The sequence below is a fragment of the Oncorhynchus mykiss genome, chromosome 15 (assembly GCF_057628025.1).
Source record: "Oncorhynchus mykiss isolate SJ-2025 chromosome 15, ASM5762802v1, whole genome shotgun sequence".
Lineage (NCBI taxonomy): Eukaryota > Metazoa > Chordata > Actinopteri > Salmoniformes > Salmonidae > Oncorhynchus > Oncorhynchus mykiss.
The window spans coordinates 22,754,805-22,781,191 of NC_143036.1; the positions used below are offsets into that span (position 1 = coordinate 22,754,805).

General features: G+C 41.8%; 1 protein-coding gene across 2 annotated transcripts in view; it reads left to right on the plus strand.

Annotated features, from left to right (window-relative positions):
• The window catches only part of lancl2 (LanC lantibiotic synthetase component C-like 2 (bacterial)), a 62,719-nt gene that overhangs the window by 14,007 nt on the left and 22,325 nt on the right, over window positions 1-26,387 (plus strand). For both annotated transcript variants that reach the window (XM_036944067.2, XM_036944069.2), the window contains 3 exons: window positions 10,773-10,890; window positions 14,379-14,586; window positions 17,637-17,784. In XM_036944067.2, the coding sequence (XP_036799962.1) occupies window positions 10,773-10,890; window positions 14,379-14,586; window positions 17,637-17,784 (474 nt within the window). The remainder of the gene's footprint in view (window positions 1-10,772; window positions 10,891-14,378; window positions 14,587-17,636; window positions 17,785-26,387) is intronic.

Genomic DNA, 26,387 nt, shown 5'->3' on the forward strand with positions numbered 1-26,387 from the left:
ACTCTACTCAGCAAACTGGATGTAGTCGATCGCAGTGCCATCCGTTTTGTCACCAAAGCCCCATATAGTACCCACCACTGTGACCTTTATGCTCTCGTTGGCTGGTCCTTGCTGCATTATCGTTGCCAAACACGCTGGCTCCAGGTCATCTATAAGTCTTTACTAGGTAAAGCCCCGCCTTATCTCCGCTCACTGGTCACCATAGCAACACCTACCCATAGCACACTCTCTAGCAGTTATATTTCACTTGTCATCCCCCAAAGCCTACCCCTCCTTTGGCTGCCTTTCCTCCTAGTTTTCTGCTGCCAATGACTGGAACGAATTGCAAAAATCACTGAAGCTGGAGACTTCTATCTCCCTCACTAACTTTAAGCATCAGCTGTCAGAGCAGCTTACCGATTACTGCACCTGTACACATCCCATCTGTAAATAGCCCACCCAACTACCTCATCCCCATATTGATATATATATATTTATTTGCTCTCTTGCACCCCAGTATCTCTACTTGCACATCTATCACTCCAGTGTTAATGCTAAATTGTATTTATTTCACCACTATGGCCTATTTATTGCTTTACCTCCCTAATTTTACTACAACTGCACACACTGTATATTGATTTTTCCATTGTGTTATTGGCTGTACGTTTGTTTATCCCATGTGTAACTCTGTGTTTTTGTCGCACTGCTTTGCTTTATCTTGGCCAGGTCGCAGTTGTAAATGATAACTTGTTCTCAACTGGCCTACAAACTTAAATGTATTATTATTAAAAAAATATTTTTAGCATTTAGCTTAAAGCGTCTATGTGATATCACTTAGTTTGTGCTAATCTTGTTAGCATTCTGGTAATAGAGGCCCAATGAGCTTTTCTTGCGTTTATGGCGCCACCTTGTGTGCTTTGACTGTCATACCTTAAATCCTGATATGAGAGAAGGACGGTATGAAAATCTGGATAACTCCCAAGCCTACTGTGTGTGTCTGTCCATTTCTGTCCTCCTGGCTCCTGGGGCTTCTTCAAGGCCTCACCCTCATCCATCTGGCTCTCCACTATATCCTCTCAGAGATGGAACCATCTTTCACACAGACATGTCTGCTTCTAGAACCAACCCTTTTCCTGCTTCCCCATCTTCTCAAGCTCTGTTGATATCACAGTTTGACTTAGTCGTTGATGTTGTGGCAGCAGTGGCCTCCAGCCATTTTGATTGAGGTAGTATTGACACTTGCTTGATGTTTTGTTTTCTCTGCTTCAGTTCATACAGGATTCCCTTCATTCAGAAGTTTAGACCTGGATATCGCTCTTATATATATCTATTCATCAGTGTTGGGGTTTGGTGCCTCAGGCTCTAAGCTTCTCCCTTTCTTTCACCTCAATATTGACGCTTTATGGTTATTTTTATACTGTAAATCCATTCAAATAATGTTGTCAACTCATCATTTGACATCTAAAACAATGAACAGTAACATAATAAGCTTGGTTAAGAGAAAAGCTATTTATTACAGTGTCTTGCACAAAGCCAAGCATGTCAAAGTGACGGCCTATTTGAGGCGTTCGTTAGCATAATACTGATGTTGTTCATGGCCTTGAGTCAAATCTAGCAGACACGCTCTAAATAAACACAAGATAAAGAGTAAAGCTTGACTGATCCTGATTCATCAGAATAAACAGATTTTATAGGGGCTTAGACTAGGCTATACGCTAAGCCCAAATTAAATCAATGAAGGCTGAATATGGAGGGAAAGGCAGGATGGCCTACATTGGGTGAAGACTCCTGTGAAATTTAAATGGTAGTTTATTTTGCAAGAGGCAGGCTATTTCACAACAGGATTAGTCCATAATGTTGCATGATCGGTGGTTAGGCTATTAGCTGGCCAAAAGTAGGCTACATGAAAAGTGCAATACTGTTAATTACAGTTGTGCTGGTCAATGTTAAATTAAAATCTCCCAGTGCCTTCAGAAGCGTTCATACCCATTTACTTATTCCACATTTTGTTTTGTTACAGCCTAAATTCAAGATGTATTAAATAGATTTTTTCCCCTCACAAATCTACACACAATACCCCATAATGACAAAGTGAAAACATGTTTTTAGAAATTTTAGCAAATGTATTAAATACAGAACATGTATTTGGAATAGATGGCCAGCAGCATACCAGCCTGCATCCCACTGCTGGCTTTCCTCTGGCTTTCCTCTGAAGCAATGAAGGTGTTGGTCCTGGTCGGTCCCTGGATAAGAGACCAGATGCTACTGGAAGTGGTGTTGGAGGGCCAGTAGGAAGTACTCTTTCCTCTGGTCTAAAGAAAATATCCCAATGCCCCAGGGCAGTGGTTGCGGATGTTGTCAAATCAAAGTGTATTTGTCACGTGCGCTGCATACAACAGGTGTTACAGTGAAATGCTTACTTACAGGCTCTAACCAATAGTGCAAAAAAGGTGTTAGGAGAACAATAGGTAATTTAAAGAAATAAAACAGGCAATATACAGTAGCGATGCTACATACAGACACCGGTTAGTCAGGCTGATTGAGGTAGTATGTACATGAATGTATAGTTAGTGACTATGCATATATGATAAACAGAGTAGCAGCAGCGTAAAAGAGGGGTTGGGGATAGAGGTCGACCGGTTATGATTTTTCAACACCGATATCGATTATTGGAGGACAAAAACCCCCACTTATTTTAACTTAATATAATGCATCAATAAAATCAATTTAGTTTCAAATAAAGAATGAAATGTTCGATTTGGTTTAAATAATGCAAAAAGAGCGTTGGAGAAGAAAGTGAAAGTGCAATATGTGCCATGTTAAAAAGCTAATGTTTAAGTTCCTTGCTCAGAACATATGAAAGCTGGTGGTTCCTTTTAACTTGAGTCTTCAATATTCCCAGGTAAGAAGTTTTAGGTTGTAGTTATTATAGGACTATTTCTCTCTAAAAAAAAATGTATTTCATATACCTTTGACTATTGGATGTTCTAATAGGTATTTTAGTATTGTCAGCCTAATCTCGGGAGTTGATAGGCTAGAAGTCATAAACGGCGCAATGCTTGAAGCACAGCAAAGAGCTGCTGGCAAATGCCAGGCGGCCCAAACTGCTGCATATACCCTGACTCTGCTTGCACTGAACGAAAGAGAAGTGACAATTTCCCTAGTTAAAAGAAATTCATATTAGCAGGCAATATGAACTAAATATGCAGGTTTAAAAAATATATACTTGTGTATTGATTTTAAAGAAAGGCATTGATGTTTATGGTCAGGTACATTGGTGCAACGACGGTGCTTTTTTTCGTGAATGTGCTTGTTAAATCATCACCCGCTTGGTGAAGTAAGCTGTGATTCGATGATAAATTAACATGCACTGCATTGATTATATGCAACGCAGGACAAGCTAGATAAACTAGTAATATCATCAACCATGTGTAGTTAACTAGTGATTATGTTAAGATTGATTGTTTTTTATAAGATAAGTTTAATGCTAGCTAGCACCTTACCATGGCTCTTTGCCATTTGCCATTTGGCAATCTTATCATTGATGAGAATGTCTCAGATGACAACCGAACTGACATCATATTCATTAAGTACCACCGCATATGTTCAATTGGTCGGATTACCAGAATATAGTTAATTTCCCCCACACCTTCTGATGTTCCCAAAGTCTCTATGTTGACCAAGGGGTTTTCAAATAGTAGGGTAGAGAGAGGAAAAAGGGGGGAAGAGGTATTTATGACTGTCATAAACCTACCCCCAGGCCAACGTCATGACACCAGCGACTGATGTGGTGTACTCCTCAATGCCATCGGAAGAATCCTGGAACGTGTTCCAGTCTGTGATAGCAAAACAGTCCTGTAGTTTAGCATCTGCTTCATCTGACCACTTTTTTTATAGCCTGAGTCACGGGTGCTTCCTGCTTTAATTTTTGCTTGTAAGCAGGAATCAGGAGAATAGAGTTGTGGTCAGATTTACCAAACGGAGGGCAAGGGAGAGCTTTGTATGCGTCTCTGTGTGTGGAGTGCAGGTGATCTAGAAATGTATTTTGCCTCTGGTTGCACATTTAACATGTTGATAGAAATTTGGTAAAACTGATTTAAGTTCCCCTGCATTAAAGTCTCCGGCCACTAGGAGCACCGCCTCTGGGTGAGTGGTTTCCTATTTTATTATACAGCTGACTGAGTGCGGTCTTAGTGCCAGCATCTGTCTGTGGTGGTAATTAAACAGCCACGAAAAGTATAGCTGAGAACTCTCTAGGCAAGTGGTGTGGCCTGCAATTTATCACAAAATACTATACTTCAGGCGAGCAAAATCTAGAGACTTCCTTAGATTTTGTGCACCAGCTGTTGTTTACAAATATGCACAGACCCCCCTCGTGCTGTTCTATCTTGCCAGTGCAGCGTGTATCCCGCTAGCTGAATATCCAAGTCGTCATTCAGCCACGTTTCCGTGAAACATAGGATATTACAGTTTTTGACATCCCGTTGGTAGGATATTCCTGATCGTACCTCGTCTAATTTATTGTCCAATGATTGCACGTTGGCGAGTAGTATTGACGGTAACGGCAGCTTTCCCAGTCGCCTTCTCCGGGTCCTGACCAGGCATCTGACTCTTTGTCCTCTGTACCTGCGTCGCTTCCTCTTGCAAATAACAGGGATGTCGGCCCTGTGGAGTGTTTGGAGAATGTCTTGTGCATCGTCCTTGTTGTAGAAAAAATCTTAGTCTAATCCGAGGTGAGTGATAGCTGTCCTGATATCCAGAAGCTCTTTGTCTAATCCGAGGTGAGTGATCGCTGTCCTGATATCCAGAAGCTCTTTGTCTAATCCGAGGTGAGTGATCGCTGTCCTGATATCCAGAAGCTCTTTTTTTGCTGTGAGATACGGTTGCAGAAACATTATGTACAAAATAAGTTGCCAATAATGCGAACCCCAGCCACATAATAGCACAATTGGTTGGGCACCGTAAAACTGCTGCCATTTCTTACGGCGCCATTTTAGTCCCTGTGTCCTGTGTAGAGTGCCGTATTTCGGATGGGACGTTAAACAAGTATCCTGACTCTCTGTGGTCACTAAAGATCCAATGGCACTTATTGTAAGAGTAGGGATGTTAACCCTGGTGTCCTGGCTAAATTCCTAATCTGGCCCTCATACCATCATCGCCACCTAATCATGCCCAGCTTCCTACTGGCTTATTCATCCCCTCTCCTCTGTACCTATTCTCCAGGTCGTTGCTGTAAGTGAGAATGTGTTCTCAGTCACATTTTAATTGGTCATTTTTTTTATAAAGATGTCTGTTTGGGCCAAATTTAAGGCCAGTCCAGATTGGACCAAATCTGAACCAGATGTGGATGAGATTCCCTAAAAACACGCCACTTCAATGCAGCTATGACCTTTTCGTAGCGGGTTAGGAGATCTTACGCAGCATGTCAGAAGAATTTGGTCATAGTTTAGGAAAAGGGTTAGGATAAGAATAGATACTCTCCTAACGTACTACAAGAAGTCACTTGCATAGAACTAGTGTGTTTTATTTTAAGGGAGTCCCATCCGTGGACGTTGAAATCAAGGCCGGTCCGGTAGCCATCAACAAGTAAAAAAGGTGCGTCTGGGGGGATTTCTTTCTAAATGCTCACTGACAATTTATTCAGTACTTTGAGAGTCACAACTTCTATGTGCTTAATGTAAAGCAGCTGTTGACATTCACCCCCTCCACTCTTTAAAGGGAGAATCCATATGTTTTGCATAAATGCAAATAACCATGTCTATGAATTAATAGCCAGGGCCCAGTTTCTCAATAGCGATGGAACTTATTACAAGTGTTTTAACAACGCATGCGTTTTACAAAACAACACGTAGGGAGAACTTTCAATAAGTGAGTCGCTAGAGCATGTGTCGATACTGATAGGCCCGAAAGGCAGTGCTGCTCTCGGATCAGCATTTTCCATTTAAAATCTTACCTTAATTTTAGAGCCTGATAACAGATCAGCTCCTAGAGGGGAATGATCACCTATGGTTGTAAATATTGAGGCAGCTTGTTCTAATGCTTAGGCTATGCACTATCAATTACTTGACACATCATTGCACACATCATTAGGCCTACACATCATGAAATTGAGACTAATTTCGGGTAGCAGCCTAGCTAAATAGAACTCAATTGAACATGAAATTGATTCCAATATGATTGAAATACAGTACCAGTCAAAAGTTCTGACACCTACTCATTCAAGGGCTTTCTTTATTTTTACTATTTTCTACATTGTAGAATAATAGTGAAGACATAAAAACTATGAAATAACACATATGGAATCATGTAGTAACTAAAAGTGTTAAATCAATTAAAATATATTTTTATATTTTAGATTCTTCAAAGTAGCCACTCATTTCCTTGATGACAGCTTTGCACACGTTTGGCATTCTCTCAACCATCTTCATGAGGAATGCTTTCCAACAGTCTTGAAGGAGTTCCCACGTATGCTGAGCACTGCTGGCTGATTTTCCTTCACTCTGTGGTCCAACTTTTGCGATCTAACTTATCCCAAACCATCTCAATTGGGTTGAGGTCGGGTGATTGTGGAGGCCATGTCATCTGATGCAGCACTTCATCACTTTCCTTCTTGGTCAAATAGCCTTTACATAGCCTGGAAATGAGTTTGGGGTCATTGTCCTCTTGAAAAATAAATGATAGTCCTACAAACCATATGGGAAGGTGTATCGCTGCAGAATGCTGTGGTAGCCATGCTGGTTAAGTGTGCCTTGAATTCCAAATTAATCAGACAGTGTCACCAGCAAATTCCCCCCCCCCCCCTCCATGCTTCATGGTGGAAACCACACGTCAACCACGTCAACGCGGTTGGAACCAAATATCTCAAATTTGGACTCATCAGACCAAAGGACAGATTTCCACTCGTCTAAAGTCCATTGCTCGTGTTTCTTGGCCCAAGCAAGTATTTTCTTATTATTGGTGTCATTTAGTAGTGCTTTCTTTGCTTCAATTCGACCACGAAGGCCTGATCCACACAGTCTCCTCTGAACAGTTGATGTTGAGATGTGTATGTTACTTGAGCTCTGTGAAGATTTTATTTGGGCTGCAATTTCTGAGGATGGTAACTCTAATGAACTTAGCCAGTTTCATCATAGTGCTTGATGGCTTTTGTGACTGCACTTGAAGAAACTTTAAAAGTTCTTGAAATTTTCCAGATTGACTGACCTTCATGTCTTAAAGTAATGATGGACTGTAATTTCTCTGCTTATTTGATCAGTTCTTGCCATAATATGGACTTGGTCTTTTACCAAATAGGGCTATCATCTACCACCAAATAGGGCTATCTTTTACCACCTCTACCTTATCACAACACAACTGATTGGCTCAAAAGCATTAAGAAGGAAAGACATTTCACAAATTAACAATTAACAAGGCACACATGTTAATTGACATGCATTCCAGGTGACTGGAAGCTGATTGAGAGAATGCCAAGAGTGTGCAAAGCCGTCATCAAGGCAAAGGGTGTCTACTTTGAAGAATCTCAAATGTTTAAATATTTTTGTTTAACACATTATTTTTTTGCTTCCTACTTGATTCCATGTGTTATTTCATAGTTTGGATGTCTTCACTATTATTCTACAATGTAGAAAATAGTAAAAATGTTTTAAAAAACTGAGTAGGTGTGTCCACACTTTTGACTGGTACTGTATATAGCCTATGTAGACTACTCTATTTTTCTTTCAATCTCCTTTAACCCAGAACAAAAATCTTCCGTAATTTGGTCAGAAATTCGTGTACCACTTTGTCTCCGTAGTCTGTCCACGAGAGATTGCACTGTTGTAGCCTCTAATGGCGTTTGCATTGTGACAGTCCCAAGAAAGTCTGTATTGAGTTAGCTGTCGATGCTGAGCTGTTCTTTTACCGTCTCAAACCAGTGGAGCAGTGAAATTGAAAATGCATTCTGGATATGCATCACAAGAGAATTGCTGAGGTGGCCTATTTAAAAAAAAAAAAATATATATATATATATATATATATAAGACACAAGACGACCCGCTAAGGCAGATTGTAGCTCTGGGGTGCTGGATGGAGGCCATCGGAGTTACCCAAGCTGTCACTCTGTTGTTTTGGCCTGGGAAAGGGAGCTGTCTTTTGGTGTTTGTGTGTTGTTTTGTGAATTGAAGGTGTGCCCCTTCGTTCCTTATTTCCAACCAATGGATTGTGTGACTGAGCATATACAGTTGAAGTCGGAAGTTTACATACACCTTAGCCAACTACATTTAAACTCAGTTTTTCACAATTCCTGACATTTAATCTGAGTAAAAATTCCCTGTTTTAGGTCAGTTAGGATCACCACTTTGTTTTAAGAATGTGAAATGTCAGAATGATAGTAGAGATTTATTTCAGCTTTTATTTCTCTCATCACATGCCCATTGGGTCAGAAGTTCACATACAAATTAGTATTTGGTAGCATTGCCTTTTAAATTGTTTAACTTGGGTCAAACATTTCGGGTAGCCTTCCACAAGCTTCCCACAATAAATTGGGTGAATTTTGGCCCATTCGTCCTGACAGAGCTGGTGTAACTGAGTCAGGTTTCTAGGCCTACTTGCTCGCCACGCTTTTTCAGTTCTTGTCACAAATTTTCTATAGGATTGAGGTCAGGGCTTTTTGATGGCCACTCCAATACCTTGACTTTGTTGTCCTTAAGCCATTTTACCACAACTTTGGAAGTGTGCTTGGGGTCATTGTGCATTTGGAAGACCCATTTGTGACCAAGCTTTAACTTCCTGACTGATGTCTTGAGTTGTTGCTTCAATATATTCACATAATGTTCCTCCCTCCCTCCTCCTCCAGTGCACCAGTCCCTCCTGCAACAAAGAACCCCCACAACATGATGCTGCCACCCCACGTGCTTCACGGTTGGGATGGTGTTCTTCGGCTTGCAAGCATTCTAATTTTTCCTCCAAACATAACGATTGTCTTTATGGTCAAACGGTTCTATTTTTGTTTCGTCAGACCAGAGGACATTTCTCCAAAAAGTACACTCTTTGTCTCTATGTGCAGTGTCAAACTGTAGTCTGGCTCTTTTTATGGCGGTTTTGGAGCAGTAGCTTCTTCACAAGATCCTTTGCTGTTGTTCTGGGATTGATTTGCAATTTTCGCACCAAAGTATGTTCATTTCTTGGAGACAGAACGTGTCTCCTTCCTCAGCGGTATGACGGCTGCGTGGTCCCATGGTGTTTATACTTGCGTACTGTTTGTACAGATGAACATGGTACCTTCAGGCGTTTGTAAATTGCTCCCAAGGATGAACCAGACTAGTGGAGGTCTACAATTTTTTTCTGAGGTCTTGGCTGATTTCTTTAGATTTTTTCCCCATGATGTCAAGCAAAGAGGCACTGAGTTTGAGGGTAGGCCTTGAAATACATCCACAGGTACACTTCCAATTGACTCAAATGATGTCAATTAGCCTATCAGAAGCTTCTAAAGCCATGACATAATTTTCTGGAATTTTCCAAGCTGTTTAAAGGCACAGCTAACTTAGTGTGTCTAAACTTCTGACCCACTGGAATTGTGATACAGTGAAATAAACTGTCTGTAAACAATTGTTGGAAAAATTACTTGTGTCATGCACAAAGTAGATGTCCTAACCGACTTGCCAAAACTATAGTTTGTTAACAAGAAATGTGTGGAGTGGTTGAAACACTTAGGTTGGAGTCACTAAAACTAGTTTATGTGAACTTCCGACTTCAACTGTATGTGTGTAAGTGAGCAGCTGTCTGTGTGCCCAGTCTGTGCACGTCTCCCACCCTAAGCCCTTGTTCAGTAGAGCAGAACAGCGGTACAGTGTAAAGCCTAGGTGTGTACTTGTGTGCTTTGGTGCACGCACATTCTGGCTCAGAGCAGAGGTGTGTGTCTCATCAGCATTCCCCCCCCCCCCCCCACACACACACACACACACACAGTCCTGCCACAGAAGTTCGTAATCACCATGGGATCTCACTGCTTTGGCTCTTTGGCTTTGACAAAGCGGAACTGTCTGATCCCAGTCTTCACATAGGGCTTAATGGCCTATGCCCCTCAAACTCAACTCTGGACCTCAGTGTTTTTTTTTCATTGTTCCCCTCCAATCACGGACTGATTTTAGACCTGGGACACCAGGTGGGTGCAACTTAATTAGCAGTTAGAACAGAAAAACAGCTGGCTCCAGACCTCGTAGGGTAAGAGTTGAATGCCTCTGTCTCTCTGCTATTTGCAGGTGTTACAGAATGTCACTCAGGCCTACACCCTCCACTCTGTACTGGTACCCCCTGTATATAGCCTCAGTATTGTTTTTATTGTGTTACTTTTTTTACTTTAGTTTATTTTGTAAATATTTTCTATTACTATTTCTTGAACTGCATTGGTTAAGGGCTTGTAAGTCAGCAACTTGCCCACCTGAGTGCTTTGTATTGTGGATCACAAGCTATAAATGCAAAGGTGCATGACTCTTCACAATTCCATGGCTCTCGACTTCCTTTCAAGACTATAACACTGGCTCTGGCTTGCAAGCTCTTTTCAAAACTCCAGTTTGACTTTAAACCCCCTTCCCGCACCCTAGTCTAACCCTAGCCCTTGATGTGATTTTAATGTAGGCCTACCTGGATTTAGTTGTCCTTTTAGGTCTGGCCTCCTCCGAGCGGTTTGTGTTTTACAAGGACTGTCCGTACATTTTGTGTACCATTGTCTCCCTTGTACGCGGTTTCATGGACTGGAACTGGAAGATATGGTGTGTTCATGTGTTCTCTTACCCTCCTCCTCTATCCCGCCACAGATCAGCGAGGTGTTCCAGAAGAAGGTGCAGAATAAGATCAAGGACCTGCTGCAGCAGATGGAGGAGGGCCTGAAGACGGCCGACCCCCACGACTTCTCCACCTATACGGGCTGGACAGGTCAGTGACCAGTGGCCAGACTGATCTTCAGTTATGATTTAGAGACCTCGATTGGATTGAAGGTGAGAGACGGTTAATCATGTCACATCGCTAGAAAAACTAACCTCTGACTCCTACTCAGTCATCTCTGACTCCTTGTCAGACTCCAGTCACCCAAGGCATAGACAGTTCTCTCTGCTATCGCACGGCAAGCGGTACCGGAGGGCCAAGTCTAGATCCAAAAAGGCTCCTTAAAACCTGTTACGGATGATGCGAATTTTCGCAGCTTTTTGTAAAAAATCGCGCAACATTTCAACGTCCTGCTACTCATGCCAGGAATATAGTATATGCATATGATATGTATGTGTGTATAGAAAACACTCTGAAGTCTCTAAACTGGTTAAATCGTGTCTGTGGCTATAACAGAACGTGTTCAGGAGTAAAAATCCCTGGGAAAACTGGTCACCAAAAACACAAAAAAAAGATTCATCCGCCAGTCAATGTATTGTCTAAGGCGATAGAAAATAGATGAGATTCCCATTACAATGTCTACAGCTTCCACACAATGCCGCCAGTACTGGCATTTCATTGTAGATTTATCCATGGTGGGATGACGTGTAGGCACTTCCTGTCTTGGGGCGCACCGGAGGAAGCTATGAAAGTTAAAAAATGGACGATGATTTCAAGACTTGCTGCTATCGAATACAGATCGCCCCGTGATCAATTTGATCGATTATTAACGTTTATAAATACCTAAAGTTGGTTTACAAAAGTAGTTTGAAGTGATTTGTAAAAGTTTATAGGCAACTTTTTTTAATTTTAAAAGTGACGTTGGGTCTTGAAAAGGTGATTTTTCCTGGATCAGACCGGCCTTCATAAAAGGACATTTTGGGGATACAATGACGGATTTAATCGGGAAAAAGACCCAATTGTGATGTTTATGGGACATATAGGAGTGCCAACAAAGAAGCTCGTCAAAGGTAATGAATGTTTTATATTTTATTTCTGCGTTTTGTGTAGCACCGGCTACCGCAAAATCTTTTGTTTAGGTCTCGTTCAGGTATTTTGGGGGGTGCATGCTATCAGATAATAGCTTCTCATGCTTTCACCGAAAAGCATTTTACAAATCTGACATGTTGACTAGATTCACAACGAGTGTAGCTTTAATTGAGTATCTTGCGTGTGTATTTTAATGAAAGTTTGAGATTTATTTCCGCGGATGTTTCCGCGGATGTGGTTCCTGTGCAGGAACCACGTCTGTAACAGGTTAACAGCTTCTACCCTCAAGCCATAAGACTTCTGAACAACAATCAAATGGCCACCCGCACTATTTACATTGACCCCCACCCCCCCTTTGATTTTACACTGCTGCTACTCGCTGTTTATTATCTATGCATAGTTACTTTACCCCTACCTACATGTACAAATTACCTCGACTAACCTGTACCCAACACATTGACTCGGTACTGGTACCCCCTGTATATAGCCTCGGTATTGTTATTTTGCGTTACTTTTTATTACATAATTTTTTTACTTTAGTTTATTTAGTAAATATTTTCCTAACTATTTGTTGAACTGCATTGTTGGTTAAGGGCTTGTATTCGGCTCATGTGACAAATAAAATGTGATTTGATTTAGGGTATATAACCCACTGTTTGATCTAAGGGTGAAAGATGTTGACATGGAGAGGCTTGAATGTCGAAATGTTCATAAACACAGTACCAACAACGACGAGACGGCCTACAGGGAGGAGGTGAGGGCCCTCGGAGTGTGGTGTCAGGAAAATAACCTCACACTCAACAAAGGAGATGATCGTGGACTTCAGGAAACAGCAGAGGGAGCACCCCCCTATCCACAGTTCCTCGGCGTACACATCACGGACAAACTGAATTGGTCCACCCACACAGACAGCATGGTGAAGAAGGCGCAGCAGAGCCTCTTCAACCTCAGGAGGCTGAAGAAATTTGGCTTGTCACCAAAAGCACTCACAAACTTTTACAGATGCACAATCGAGAGCATCCTGTCAGGCTGTATCACCACCTGGTACGGCAACTGCTCCGCCCACAACCATAAGGCTCTCCAGAGGGTAGTGAGGTCTGCACAACGCATCACCAGGAGCAAGCTACCTGCCCTCCAGGACACCTACACCACCCGATGTCACAGGAAGGCCATAAAGATCATCAAGGATAACAACCACCCGAGCCACTGCCTGTTCACCCCGCTATCATCCAGAAGGCGAGGTCAGTACAGGTGCATCAAAGCAGGGACCGAGAGACTGAAAAACGGCTTCTATCTCAAGGCCATCAGACTGTTAAACAGCCACCACTAACATTGAGTGGCTGCTGCCAACATACTGCCTCAACTCCAGACACTTTAATAATGGAAAAATTTATGTAAAAAATATATCACTAGCCACTTTAAACAATGCCACTTAATATAATGTTTACCTACCCTACATTACTCATCTCATATGTATATACTGTACTCTATACCACCTACTGCATCTTGCCTATGTCGTTCTGTACCATCACTCATTCATATATTTTTATTTTTTATTTATTTACATTTTTATGTACATATTCTTTATACCTTTACACGTGTGTGAGGGAGCAGTTGTGAAATTGTTAGGTTAGATTACTTGTTGGTTATTACTGCATTGTCGGAACTAGAAGCACAAGCATTTCGCCACATCTGCATTAACATCTGCTAACCATGTGTATGTGACTTGATGTATTTGATGTATATGATTTGACTCTCAGTGCACTGCCTATTATGGCTAAATATTGGAAGCAGGCATTTGTGGACCATAGCCTCTGGGTGCATGGCCTGGTTGACCATGGATGATGTCAGCCCTGGGTCGTTCCACTTAACATGAACAGCCCATCTTGAGGGTTACTGTAACGACATTGTTACTGTAACGACATTGTTATGGTAACGGCATTGACATTGTTACGGTAACGACAGTGTTACGGTAACCACAGTGTAATGACATGTGGTAATGACATGGCAAATGTACAGTTACGATAATGACACTAGACAGATGTGGCTATGGTTTGTGACAGCTGGTGTTTAGGCGTTGTTGTGGCCATTTTACCTAAGCCTTGGGTCTAGGGGAAGTGATACTCGCTGGATACTCGTCCAAAGTGCTATCCCTGTGAATTTTTGTATTGTATCTAGCCTAAGATGTATTTATTGCTCCAGTGAGTGAGATATTTTGATTAAGTGGACTGTCAGAATGCCTCTTTAGACCTACATATTTCATGGCTAACGGGACACAATTTCACCAGCCAAAGTGAACTGTAGTTGAAAGTTAAATTCTCAGCACAGAAATACCCCATGCCTTCCCTTACCCTGTTTAGCACTCCTGCTACTAAAACATGTCCTATTATGATCGTGTTTGGAATTTGTCCACAACTGTGTTCAGATAGCTACTGCATCAACCTCTAAACCGATTTGATAAATTATATCCTATGCCAGTTATGAACGAGATTTATTTTCCCCGTCTATAGGTATCGCCCTTCTCTACCTGCAGTTGCACCGGGTGACCTGCGAGGCCTCCCACCTCCAGAGGGCACTGGACTATGTGAAGAGGACCCTGAGGATCCTGAATGGTCGCAAGGTCACCTTCCTGTGTGGGGATGCAGGGCCACTGGCCGTGGCTGCTGTGGTGCACCACCGCCTCAAGAACCAGACAGAGAGTCAGGAGTGCCTCACCAAGTAGGGAGCTTTTAAAAACTCTCCGACTGCAGTGGAAATATTGTTGTTCTTTTTGAAGCTCCTTTCTTTAATACTAGATTTGTTGTTGGCATGAACACCAGAACCTCCTGGCCTTTCAGCCTATAAGTACCCGCTAGACAACGCCGCCGGGCGCACGTTTAGCATATGCATCAGATGCATATCAACCCTCAAGGTGCGCAAACATAAGCACCACCACTTGATAAATAGTGCATAAACTATCATAAAGGATTAATTGCATGAAGAAATATCAATTTCCTTGCATCTGTCAATTACAAGATGTGCCCATCTCTTCATGTACAATTTGACAACTAATACGCCTAATATTGGCACTTGTCCGATTATTGTCAATTTAATCTTGTCAATAGGCTAACTCCTATTATGTGTGAAATTAATGTAGGTGTAGTTTCGATGGGCGGGCTGACTGCCCCCCCCCCCCCGCTCATCAACTCTAAGGCAAGGATATGTTTAGCATTATTCTAAAGGCCGACTACAACACGTAGAATGTTTTTGTTTCCCTTACAATCAATATCCTCAGTAATAGAGTTATTGTAAATAAAACAGCCCCATCACAGCTTATTTTTTACAAAGTAAAACGTCAAAGACGATGGTATCAAGGCACGCGGTCAAATGATTTGCTGCTGATGAATAGGCATAACACAAACTCATCATTCCACTCTTGTCTTTCTAAATTTAAATCAACCTCTTCTCCCCCCTTATCATTCAGTTAGGCCTAATTTAAATTGTGAAGTAAAGGTGCACAATTATCGCTCATTCATTTAGTGAGGAGAGAGAGAGAGAGACGCATTAGCACCTGGTTGGGTACCAACATCCTAGAGCACATTGTCTTAGCGGGTTAGGTTGGGAGTAGGTGTGAAAAAAATCAGGTTAAAATACTTTTCTGTTTGTGATTTCAAAATTCTGACAAACGAGCAGTGTAAAATACAACCATTTAGGAAAATACAGGGAAGGAGCAGGACATGGCTTATTTTCTTTGACAAAGTCAAATGTCCGTGACCGTTGGCCTATGGCGGTTCTAGTGTTAACTTGCTGATCTCTTTCTCCCTACCTCCTCACTAATTTTCTTCATGCTCTCCAACCTTCTCACACTGTCTTTCTCTCTCCAATACTCTTTTACTGTCTTTACCTTTTTTCACGATCTTTGTTTTCTCTCCTTTTACTCTCTACCAGTTTCTCACTTGGTCATTTTTGCTATCCACTCTTTTTCCTCGGGTGCACTGTGTTCTTCATCAAGAACCATTCAGTTAATCCCTACACTATCCAACATGTCAATTGTCCCTAAATTATTTTCATTCGCAAATCTCTGCTTATCACGGACAAATGTCTCTCCCATGGTCTGGGGCTGGAGTGGTGTGTGTAATGTTGAGTGGCGTGATAGGTTGTAGCTAAATCTATTGGACCTGCCTGCCTCTAGTACTCTATCTAGTTTTGTTAGCATGCTGATGGAACTAACAGTGGAGCTCACAGCAAGGGGCTGATTAAATGTCTGAACCTTATCACACACACACACACACACACACACACACACACCCTACTACTCACAAAGGCCCTCCTGCTGTCATCAAAGCAGTCTGAGCCCTGAGCCTACATGTTTTTACATAAAATGCATTGGGAAAGTATTCAGACCCCTTGACTTTTTCAACATTTTGTTAACAGCAAAAACAGCTTTTTATCATTTTTAGCAAATGTATTAAAAATAAAAAATGTCAGTATTTTGTTGAACCACCTTTGGCAGCGATTACAGCCTCGAGTCATCTAGGGTATGCACTTGGCAAACCTGTAGTCAGCTACACCTGCAATAACATCTGCTATACATGTGACAAATAAAATTTGATTTATATTTGGGGAGTTTCTCCCAGATCCTCTAAAGCTCTGTCAGGTTGGATGGGGCGCATCACTGCACAGCTATTTTCAGGTCTCTCCAGAGACGTTATATCGGGTTCAAGTCTGGGCTCTGGCTGGGCCACTCAAGGACATTGAGAGACTTGCCCCGAAGCCACTCCTGCATTGTCTTGGCAGTGTGTGTGCTTAGGGTCGTTGTTCTGTTGGAAGGTGAATCTTCGCCCCCTGTCTCAGGTCCTAAATGCTCTGGCGCAGGTTTTTATCAAGGATCTCTCTGTACTTTGCTTCGTTCACCTTTCCTCATTCCTGACTAATCTCCCAGACCCTGCCGCTGAAAAACATCCCCACAGCATGATGCTGCCACCACCATGCTTCACAGTAGGGACGGTGCCAGGTTTCCTCCAAATACTTATTTTCCACCATCATTTGCAAATAAATTCATTAAAAATCCTATAATGTGATTTTCTGGATTTTTTACCCCTAATTGTCTGTCATAGTTGAAGTGTACCTATGATGAAAATTACAGGCCTCTCATCTTTTTAAGTGGGAGAACTTGCACAATTGGTGACTATAAATACTTTTTTGCCCCACTGTATGTGCACCGACACAATCCTGTGCTGGAGCTTTCCCGACAAATCATGGCTTGGTTTTTGCTCTGACCTGCACTGTCAACTGTGGGACCTTATATAGACAGGTGTGTGCTTTTCCAAATCATGTTCAATCAATTTAAATTGACCACATGTGGACTCCAAGTTGTAGAAACATCTCAAGGATGATCAATGGAGACAGGATGCATTTGAGCTCAATTTTGAGTCTCATAGCAAAGGGTCTGAAAACTTATGTGAATAAGGTATTTCTGTTTTTAATTTTTAATACATTTGCAAAAATGTCTAAACCTGTTTTCGCTTTGTCATCGTAGGGTACTGTGTGTAGATTGCATTCGGAATACTTTCCGAATTCACTGTACATGGGATCCAATTGAATATAATTAGGGACTGTGACTCAATCCACCTCTCTGTTTTGTCCGTCTTTCAAATGGGTTTGATTTTCTTTTGTGCATTTATTACGGAAATAGTTCTGTTTGTACATGTTTTTCCTGAGTATTTTGTGTGTGATTGCCTGTGTGTGCCTATCTAACTCTGTGTTAACATGTGTCTACCCTCCCCCAGGTTGCTCCAGCTGCAGCGTGGAGTGGTGTCTGCGGACTCTGAGATGCCCGATGAGCTGCTGTACGGACGGGCCGGCTACCTGTACGCCCTGCTCTATGTCAACAAGGAGATAGGACCCGACACTGTGGATGAGACCACCATCGCCAGGGTTAGAGCAACAAGCACGCCCGCCCGCACGTACAGTACACACAGTGCACGGGACCACCATGTCAATTATAGCGCAACAACACACGTCATCTCTAACACGGCATAAACATTCTGGTTAGCAACCGGGGGAAAAAACGTCAAATCATAATTGACTAATTTTCAAAGCACAGAGGGGACAGTATCTAATATATGCTCTGGCTGCTGCCTCGTGTGGTGTATGTGTATATTCACGTGTGTGTGTGTGTGTGTGTGCGAGCACTGTGTAGCGTAGGAGTGGGTATTCTCCAACCCCATTCCGTCCCCCTGTCTTTCTGGTAGACAGATGGTTATTGGAGAAGCGATGGAACACCTTCCCTGTAGAGCTGTATTTCACACAGAGGTGTAACGGAGAAAAATGTCCCCAGTCACAAAAATATGCACAGTCAAAGCATAGTTTAACTATTCTCTTCCCCCTGGAGGAAAAGCTTACGGTGGATACAGCTGGGACTTTTCCACTACGTCTATACTACTGTACTCGGAAACATTGGCCCCATTTTAATCCCATTGGCCTAAATTTACCGTTTGCCTTTCAAGGATCAAATCTTTTATCTGAACCTTAATTGCTAATCCTTAGAAGTTCCGTTCCTCTAGGGCTCCAATGCCTCTGTCTTCCACTACATTAACAGCTCATTAGGAAAGATCTGTATGCTGCTCGCTCTCTCTCTCTCTCTCCCCCTCTACCACTACCGCCCTCTCTGTCTGTCATCTATATTTTCCCACTCTTTCTCTTTTCTCCTTCTCTCTCTCTCTCTCTCTCCCTCAGTCTTTTCCCTTTTTCATCTCTATCGATCTCTCTCTCTCTCGATCACTCTCTCTCTCTCTCTCTCTCTCTCTCTCTCTCTCTCTCTCTCTCACTCTCTCGATCACACTCTCTCGATCACTCTCTCTCGATCACTCTCTCGATCACTCTCTCTCTCTCTCTCTCTCTCGATCACTCTCTCGATCACTCTCACTGTGCAGGTTCAAGATGATGCTATTCTTAGCCCCGGTAGAGAGCCCCAGTGCAGGCTAGAGGGTAGGCATCCCTTCATGCTCCATCAGGATTGGGAGTGAAGGTTCATGCGAGGGCCAGGCCCGTAGGGTTTAGGGTAGGCCGGGATGCATGGATCACCTGAGCTTGTGCCCACTGCCCGCGTCACCCTCCTATCAATTCACCAGTTACTGTCTGACTGTGCCCCCGTCATTCCCCTATATCAATTCACTGGTTAGTGTGTGACTTCTAGGGATGACCCTATTTGGTCGATAGGCAGTTGGTCGACCAAGATTTCTTTAGTCGAGCAGTGTACATATTGTACAAGACACCTGTCTGATTCGTGCCTGTCTGAGTGCACTAGTCATTACGGAGGCTGTGGAGATGGCACAGTCCGTCACTAAGACGTGTGCTACTGAAATTGTATATGGTTAAATTATGTAAGAGCTATGGTGCAAAAATGTGTTATATTATTTCATAACAAATGCACTTTCTCCCCCGTTGGATAGTGGTTAAAGTGCGCTGTTGAATTGGCATCTTTTCCTAGACCATGTTGCTATGTGGATAATAGCAAAGTTAACCAGCATGTTGGTGTTGAGAACAATGCGGCGGAGGCCGCATCGGCATTAGGAGACGAGAAAACAGCCCTTGCCTTATTGTCTAAGAAAAGTGAGGAGAGATGAAATCTCAACTTAGATCTATAATCAATAGCCTAACTGTTAAATGTGCCTGGCTTTATAAATCATCGATATACAGAACCAGTCAAAAGTTTGGACACACCAAGTCATTCAAGGGTTTTTCTTTATTTTTTACTATTTTCTGCATTGTAGAATAATAGTGAAGACATCAAAACTATGAAATAACACATTTTGAATCATGTAGTAACCAAAAAAGTGTTTAACAAATGAAAATAATTTTTTTATTTAGAATTCTTCAAAGTTGCCACCCTTTGCCTTGATGACAGCTTTGCACACTCTTGGCATTCTCTCAACCAGCTTCATGAGGTAGTCACATGGAATGCATTTCAATTAACAGGTGTTCCTTGTTAAAAGTTCATTTGTATAATTTCTTTCCTTAATGCGTTTGAGCCAATCAGTTGTGTGGTGACAAGGTAGGGGTGGTATACAGAAGATGGCCTTATTTGTTAAAAGATCAAGTCTATGTTATGGCAAGAACAGCTCAAATAAGCAAAGAGAAACGACAGTTCATCATTACTTTAAGACATGAAGGTCAGTCAATCTGGAACATTTCAAGAACTTTTAAAGTTTCTATAAGTGCAGTCGCAAAAACAATCAAGCGCTATGATGAAACTGGCTCTCATGAGGACCGCCACAGGAAAGGAAACCCCAGAGTTACCTCTGCTGCAGAGGATAAGTTCATTAGAGTTACCAGCCCCAGAAATCGGCAAATAACTGCACCTCAGATTGCACCTCACAGAGTTCAAGTAACAGACACATCTCAACATCAACTGTTCAGAGGAGAATGCGTGAATCAGGCCTTCATGGTCGAAGTGCTGCAAAGAACCACTACTAAAGGACACCAATTGGAAGAGACTTGATTGGAAACACGAGCAGTGGGCATTAGACCGGTGGAAATCTGTCCTTTGGTCTGATGAGTCCAAATGCGAGATTTTTGGTTCCAACCGCTGTGTCTTTGTGAAACGCAGAGTAGGTGAACGGATGATCTTCGCATGTGTGGTTCCCACCGTGAAACATGGAGGAGGAGGTGTGGGGGTGCTTTGCTGTTGACACTGTCAGTGATTTTATTTAGAATTCAAGGAAAATTTAACCAACATGGCTACCACAGCGTTCTACAGCGACACGCCATCCCATCTGGTTTGCCCTTAGTGGGACTATCTGTTTTTGAACAGGACAATGACCCAAAACTCACCTCCAGGCTGTGTAAGGGCTATTTGACCAAGAAGGAGAGTGATGGAGTAATGCATCAGATGACCTGGCCTCCACAATCACCCGACCTCAACCCAATTGAGATGGTTTGGGATGAGTTGGACCGCAGAGTGAAGGAAAAACAGATCCTGCTTCTGTTGCCTGTTGGAGTGTTTGTTTTAATAGCCTACTGTGTGCACCAAGCCTCATACAACCAAAATATGAGAAACAATTTCACATTTGTCTGTTTTTAATCTTTGCTATGCTGTAATAAAGGCTTTACACTTTTTTGTTGTTAGAACAGCCTCAGGTATGTTTTTATTACTTATATAGTGTTTACACTTTCAAATTGTCCCAAAAATGATATTTCTCATTATTGTTATAATTATTATGATCATCATTCTAATAATAAGTTATGTCATTATCATTAGTAGGCTTAGTAGGCTCGACCACATCCAGTTTAGTCTTAATACCGTATCTTACTTTGACCTATATTTCAATACTTATATAGGCTACTGTATCAATCAGTCAATCATTTGTTAATGTCATCACAAGCATACAAGTCATTCATGATTGGAAATGCATTCAAGCATATTAGTTTTTAAAATAACTTAACAGCATTTGTTTTAACAGCACCTGTTTGGTACACATAATATGCATGTAGTGTTGGCTCCTTACCTTCTTTTTCTTGATCTCCAGTATTTTCCACAACTAGTCCAATTTATTCCACACATCTGACATTCCCTTTACCTCCTGTGCAAACAGTAAACATTCCCCCATTTCGAGTTTCTATGTCGCATCCATTTTGCTGTCTCGTGTTTGTAGTTTGTTATAACCAATTTATTGATGTGATTACTATGCTATAGGTCAGGCATTATTGGTTACATGCATGCAATGCATACATTTGTCACAAAAAAAGAGCAAAGGTTGAGGGAATAAGGAATGTTTTCCCTAAACAAATGAGGGATTTTGGTAACATAACTTTTCAGTCAGAAATGTGGGTAATTCTGTTACAGCTTCAGCAACACGGACAGCGCAATAAACACTGTTGATGTTCTGTGGTTGTAGCTGCAGCAGGAGACAGCCCCAGTGTCCACGTACTGTATATCAATTCACCAGTTAGTGCACTGTAACCCACAGAGATTTCAGAACCTCCACCCTTGTGCATGAGCTGAAGCAGGTATCTATATGTTTTTTTGTTCTACCATTACTTATCGCACAGTTTTGCACGTGTTATGTGGATTTATTTGCACTTGCATGCACACAGTCACACTCATCCCATCCCTGTGCTTTGTCATACTGTTGTTTTCTTTGCATCCTCCAAACAAAGATGGATTTCCTCCAGCCCTATAAATACAGTATAGTAGTTGAATCCCCACTGCAGAACACAACTGGGAGAGTGAATTTATTCACTACCGCACCTGTCATCTCCAGCATACCAACTAAGCAATGCTACAGTACACCGTTGACAAATGGCCTGCACATTTCTGGGGCCCCGATCGGACAGGTATATTATTAGGACAAATATAGGAATAAAGTTGTCAGGAATTTAGTTTTAATATTTGTATTTTATGTTTTGGGCAGGCACAGCCCTGCAATTCGTCACAGCATCATGGGGTTAGATGAGGTGCCTGTCAAGGAGAATGTGTGTTTTATACACAGACACACACCCTTCATGGGTTACAAAACTGTGACTTTGATAGCTGCTCTTTTGGCTGGTTAATACTACTTGTTTCTCTTTTACATTTCTTATATTCAGTTTATGTTGCTTTGTGTAAAATGAATGATCTGCTGGTTCTGTTTCAGTTATGAGATGGGTTTTCTTCTGCAGTATGAAAGGGCAAATATACAATCTGCTGACTGGCTGTTCTCGACGTGTCTCCAGTTCCCTCTTGTTGTTTTCTCTTGCTCCTTTTTTTGTGTTTGAACATTCCTTCATTTCATTCTGCAGTTGACAGCTTTGTGACGAGGGAGTCTGAGCTTACAGGGAAAGAGAGCAGCGTTTGTGTTTTTCAAATGTTTTATTTTGCACTTTGCACATCGCCATACACCTACTCTTGTGACATCCATTTTGGAAAAACATCAGAATGAGGGGAAAAGGTGGAAAGGTTACTTTGCTTCCAAGGCGCCACCCCATCTTAGAAAGAAGACACACACTTGATAATGTTCATGAGTCACACACACACGTCCATGCACGCACGCACACCTACAGTGCCTTGCGAAAGTATTCGCCCCCCTTGAACTTTGCGACCTTTTGCCACATTTCAGGCTTCAAACATAAAGATATAAAACTGTATTTTTTTGTGAAGAATCAACAACAAGTGGGACACAATCATGAAGTGGAACGACATTTATTGGATATTTCAAACTTTTTTAACATATCAAAAACTGAAAAATTGGGCGTGCAAAATTATTCAGCCCCCTTAAGTTAATACTTTGTAGCGCCACCTTTTGCTGCGATTACAGCTGCAAGTCGCTTGGGGTATGTCTCTATCAGTTTTGCACATGGAGAGACTGAAATTTTTTCCCATTCCTCCTTGCAAAACAGCTCGAGCTCAGTGAGGTTGGATGGAGAGCATTTGTGAACAGCAGTTTTCAGTTCTTTCCACAGATACTCGATTGGATTCAGGTCTGGACTTTGACTTGGCCATTCTAACACCTGGATATGTTTATTTTTGAACCATTCCATTGTAGATTTTGCTTTATGTTTTGGATCATTGTCTTGTTGGAAGACAAATCTCTGTCCCAGTCTCAGGTCTTTTGCAGACTCAGGTTCAGGTTTTCTTCCAGAATGGTCCTGTATTTGGCTCCATCCATCTTCCCATCAATTTTAACCATCTTCCCTGTCCCTGCTGAAGAAAAGCAGGCCCAAACCATGATGCTGCCACCACCATGTGTGACAGTGGGGATGGTGTGTTGCTTTTACGCCAAACATAACGTTTTGCATTGTTGCCAAAAAGTTCAATTTTGGTTTCATCTGACCAGAGCACCTTCTTCCACATGTTTGGTGTGTCTCCCAGGTGGCTTGTGGCAAACTTTAAGACACTTTTTATGGATATCTTTAAGAAATGGCTTTCTTCTTGCCACTCTTCCATAAAGGCCAGATTTGTGCAATATACGACTGATTGTTGTCCTATGGACAGAGTCTCCCACCTCAGCTGTAGATCTCTGCAGTTCATCCAGAGTGATCATGGGCCTCTTGGCTGCATCTCTGATCAGTCTTCTCCTTGTATGAGCTGAAAGTTTAGAGGGACGGCCAGGTCTTGGTAGATTTGCAGTGGTCTGATACTCCTTCTATTTCAATATTATCGCTAGCACAGTGCTCCTTGGGATGTTTAAAGCTTGGGAAATCTTTTTGTATCCAAATCCGGCTTTAAACTTCTTCACAACAGTATCTCGGACCTGCCTGGTGTGTTCCTTGTTCTTCATGATGCTCTCTGCGCTTTTAACGGACCTCTGAGACTATCACAGTGCAGGTGCATTTATACGGAGACTTGATTACACACAGGTGGATTGTATTTATCATCATTAGTCATTTAGGTAAACATTGGATCATTCAGAGATCCTCACTGAACTTCTGGAGAGAGTTTGCTGCACTGAAAGTAAAGGGGCTGAATAATTTTGCACGCCCAATTTTTCAGTTTTTGATTTGTTAAAAAAGTTTTAAATATCCAATAAATGTCGTTCCACTTCATGATTGTGTCCCACTTGTTGTTGATTCTTCACAAAAAAATACAGTTTTATATCTTTATGTTTGAAGCCTGAAATGTGGCAAAAGGTCGCAAAGTTCAAGGGGGCCGAATACTTTCGCAAGGCACTGTACCACCCCTTCTCTATCTCTCTTCCAAAATGTTCTGGTCTGTTTTTTTTGCCTTCACTTTTTGCCTCTAGCCAAACGAGAGCTTACTTAACTAATCCCATTTTGCCATAGCTGTACAGCAACACGAGATGAAGACACAGACAGACACAGCTCCTATCTCTCAGACCACATAGACTAGAGCAGTGTGTCAATCTAGTCACAACAATTTTTCCCTGTGACGTCTTCCCAAACAGCTGTGGGCGTTTGTTTTGATGTGCTAGGCTGTGATTTAATTAGTTCTATAAACAAATTAATTCACAGTAAATTACATAGCCTTCCCTGTGGGTGAAACAATTTCATGGCTTATGAATGAGGCCCTGTGAATTAATGTTTTGTGTGTGTGTTTTAGAGGTGAGGGATTTGGAGAGGAGTTACAATGGTGTGAATGAGAGGAGTTGTGATTGGTTGAGGGACTTTAAGGTTGGTTTTGAATGGAGGTTAGTTGAGACAAACATTTTTTTTTTTACCTTCATTTATACAGGGTTTTCTCGTTGAGATAACATCTCTTTTTCAAGAGAGACCTGGTCCAATAGCAGCAGGGGGAACAAAGTTTCAGACAAAACAACTTACGTACACTAACACAACACTAATCAAAACTATAGACACACATGCAACAATTACATAAAAAAAAACACAAATGTCACGACAAAAATAAAGCTATCCTAAAGACAATTACACTCTTCTATGATATTTACGTCAATCAAGTTTTTAAACTCCACCAACGTGAGTTTACATACCCTACATTACTCATCTCATATGTATATACTGTACTCTATACCATCTACTGCATCTTGCCATCTTTATGTAATACATGTATCACTAGCCACTTTAAACAATGCCACTTTTATATGTTTACATACCCTACATTACTCATCTCATACAGTGGGGCAAAAAAGTATTTAGTCAGCCACCAATTAATTGTGCAAGTTGTCCTACTTAAAAAGATGAGAGGCCTGTAATTTTCATCATAGGTACGCTTCAACTATGACAGACAAAATGAGAAAAGAAAATCACATTGTAGGATTTTTTAATGAATTTATTTGCAAATTATGGTGGAAAATCAGTATTTGGTCAATAACAAAAGTTTATCTCAATACTTTGTTATATACCCTTTGTTGGCAATGACAGAGGTCAAATGTGTTCTGTAAGTCTTCACAAGGTTTTCACACACTGTTGCTGGTATTTTGGCCCATTCCTCCATGCAGATCTCCTCTAGAGCAGTGATGTTTTGGGGCTGTTGCTGGGCAACACGGACTTTCAACTCCCTCCAAAGATTATCTATGGGTTTGAGATCTGGAGACTGGCTAGGCCACTCCAGGACCTTGAAATGCTTCTTACGAAGCCACTCCTTCGTTGCCCGGGCAGTGTGCTTGGGATCATTGTCATGCTGAAAGACCCAGCCACGTTTCATCTTCAATGCCCTTGCTGATGGAAGGAGGTTTTCACTCAAAATCTCACGATACATGGCCCCATTCATTCTTTCCTTTACACGGATCAGTCGTCCTGGTCCCTTTGCAGAAAAACAGCCCCAAAGCATGATGTTTCCACCCCCATGCTTCACAGTAGGTATGGTGTCCTTTGGATGCAACTCAGCATTCTTTGTCCTCCAAACACGACGAGTTGAGTTTTTACCAAAAAGTTATATTTTGGTTTCATCTGACCATATGACATTCTCCCAATCTTCTTCTGGATCATCCAAATGCTCTATAGCAAACTTCAGACGGGCCTGGACGTACTGGCTTAAGCAGGGGGACACGTCTGGCACTGCAGAATTTGAGTGTGTGTTACTGATGGTAGGCTTTGTTACTTTGGTCCCAGCTCTCTGCAGGTCATTCACTAGGTCCACCTGT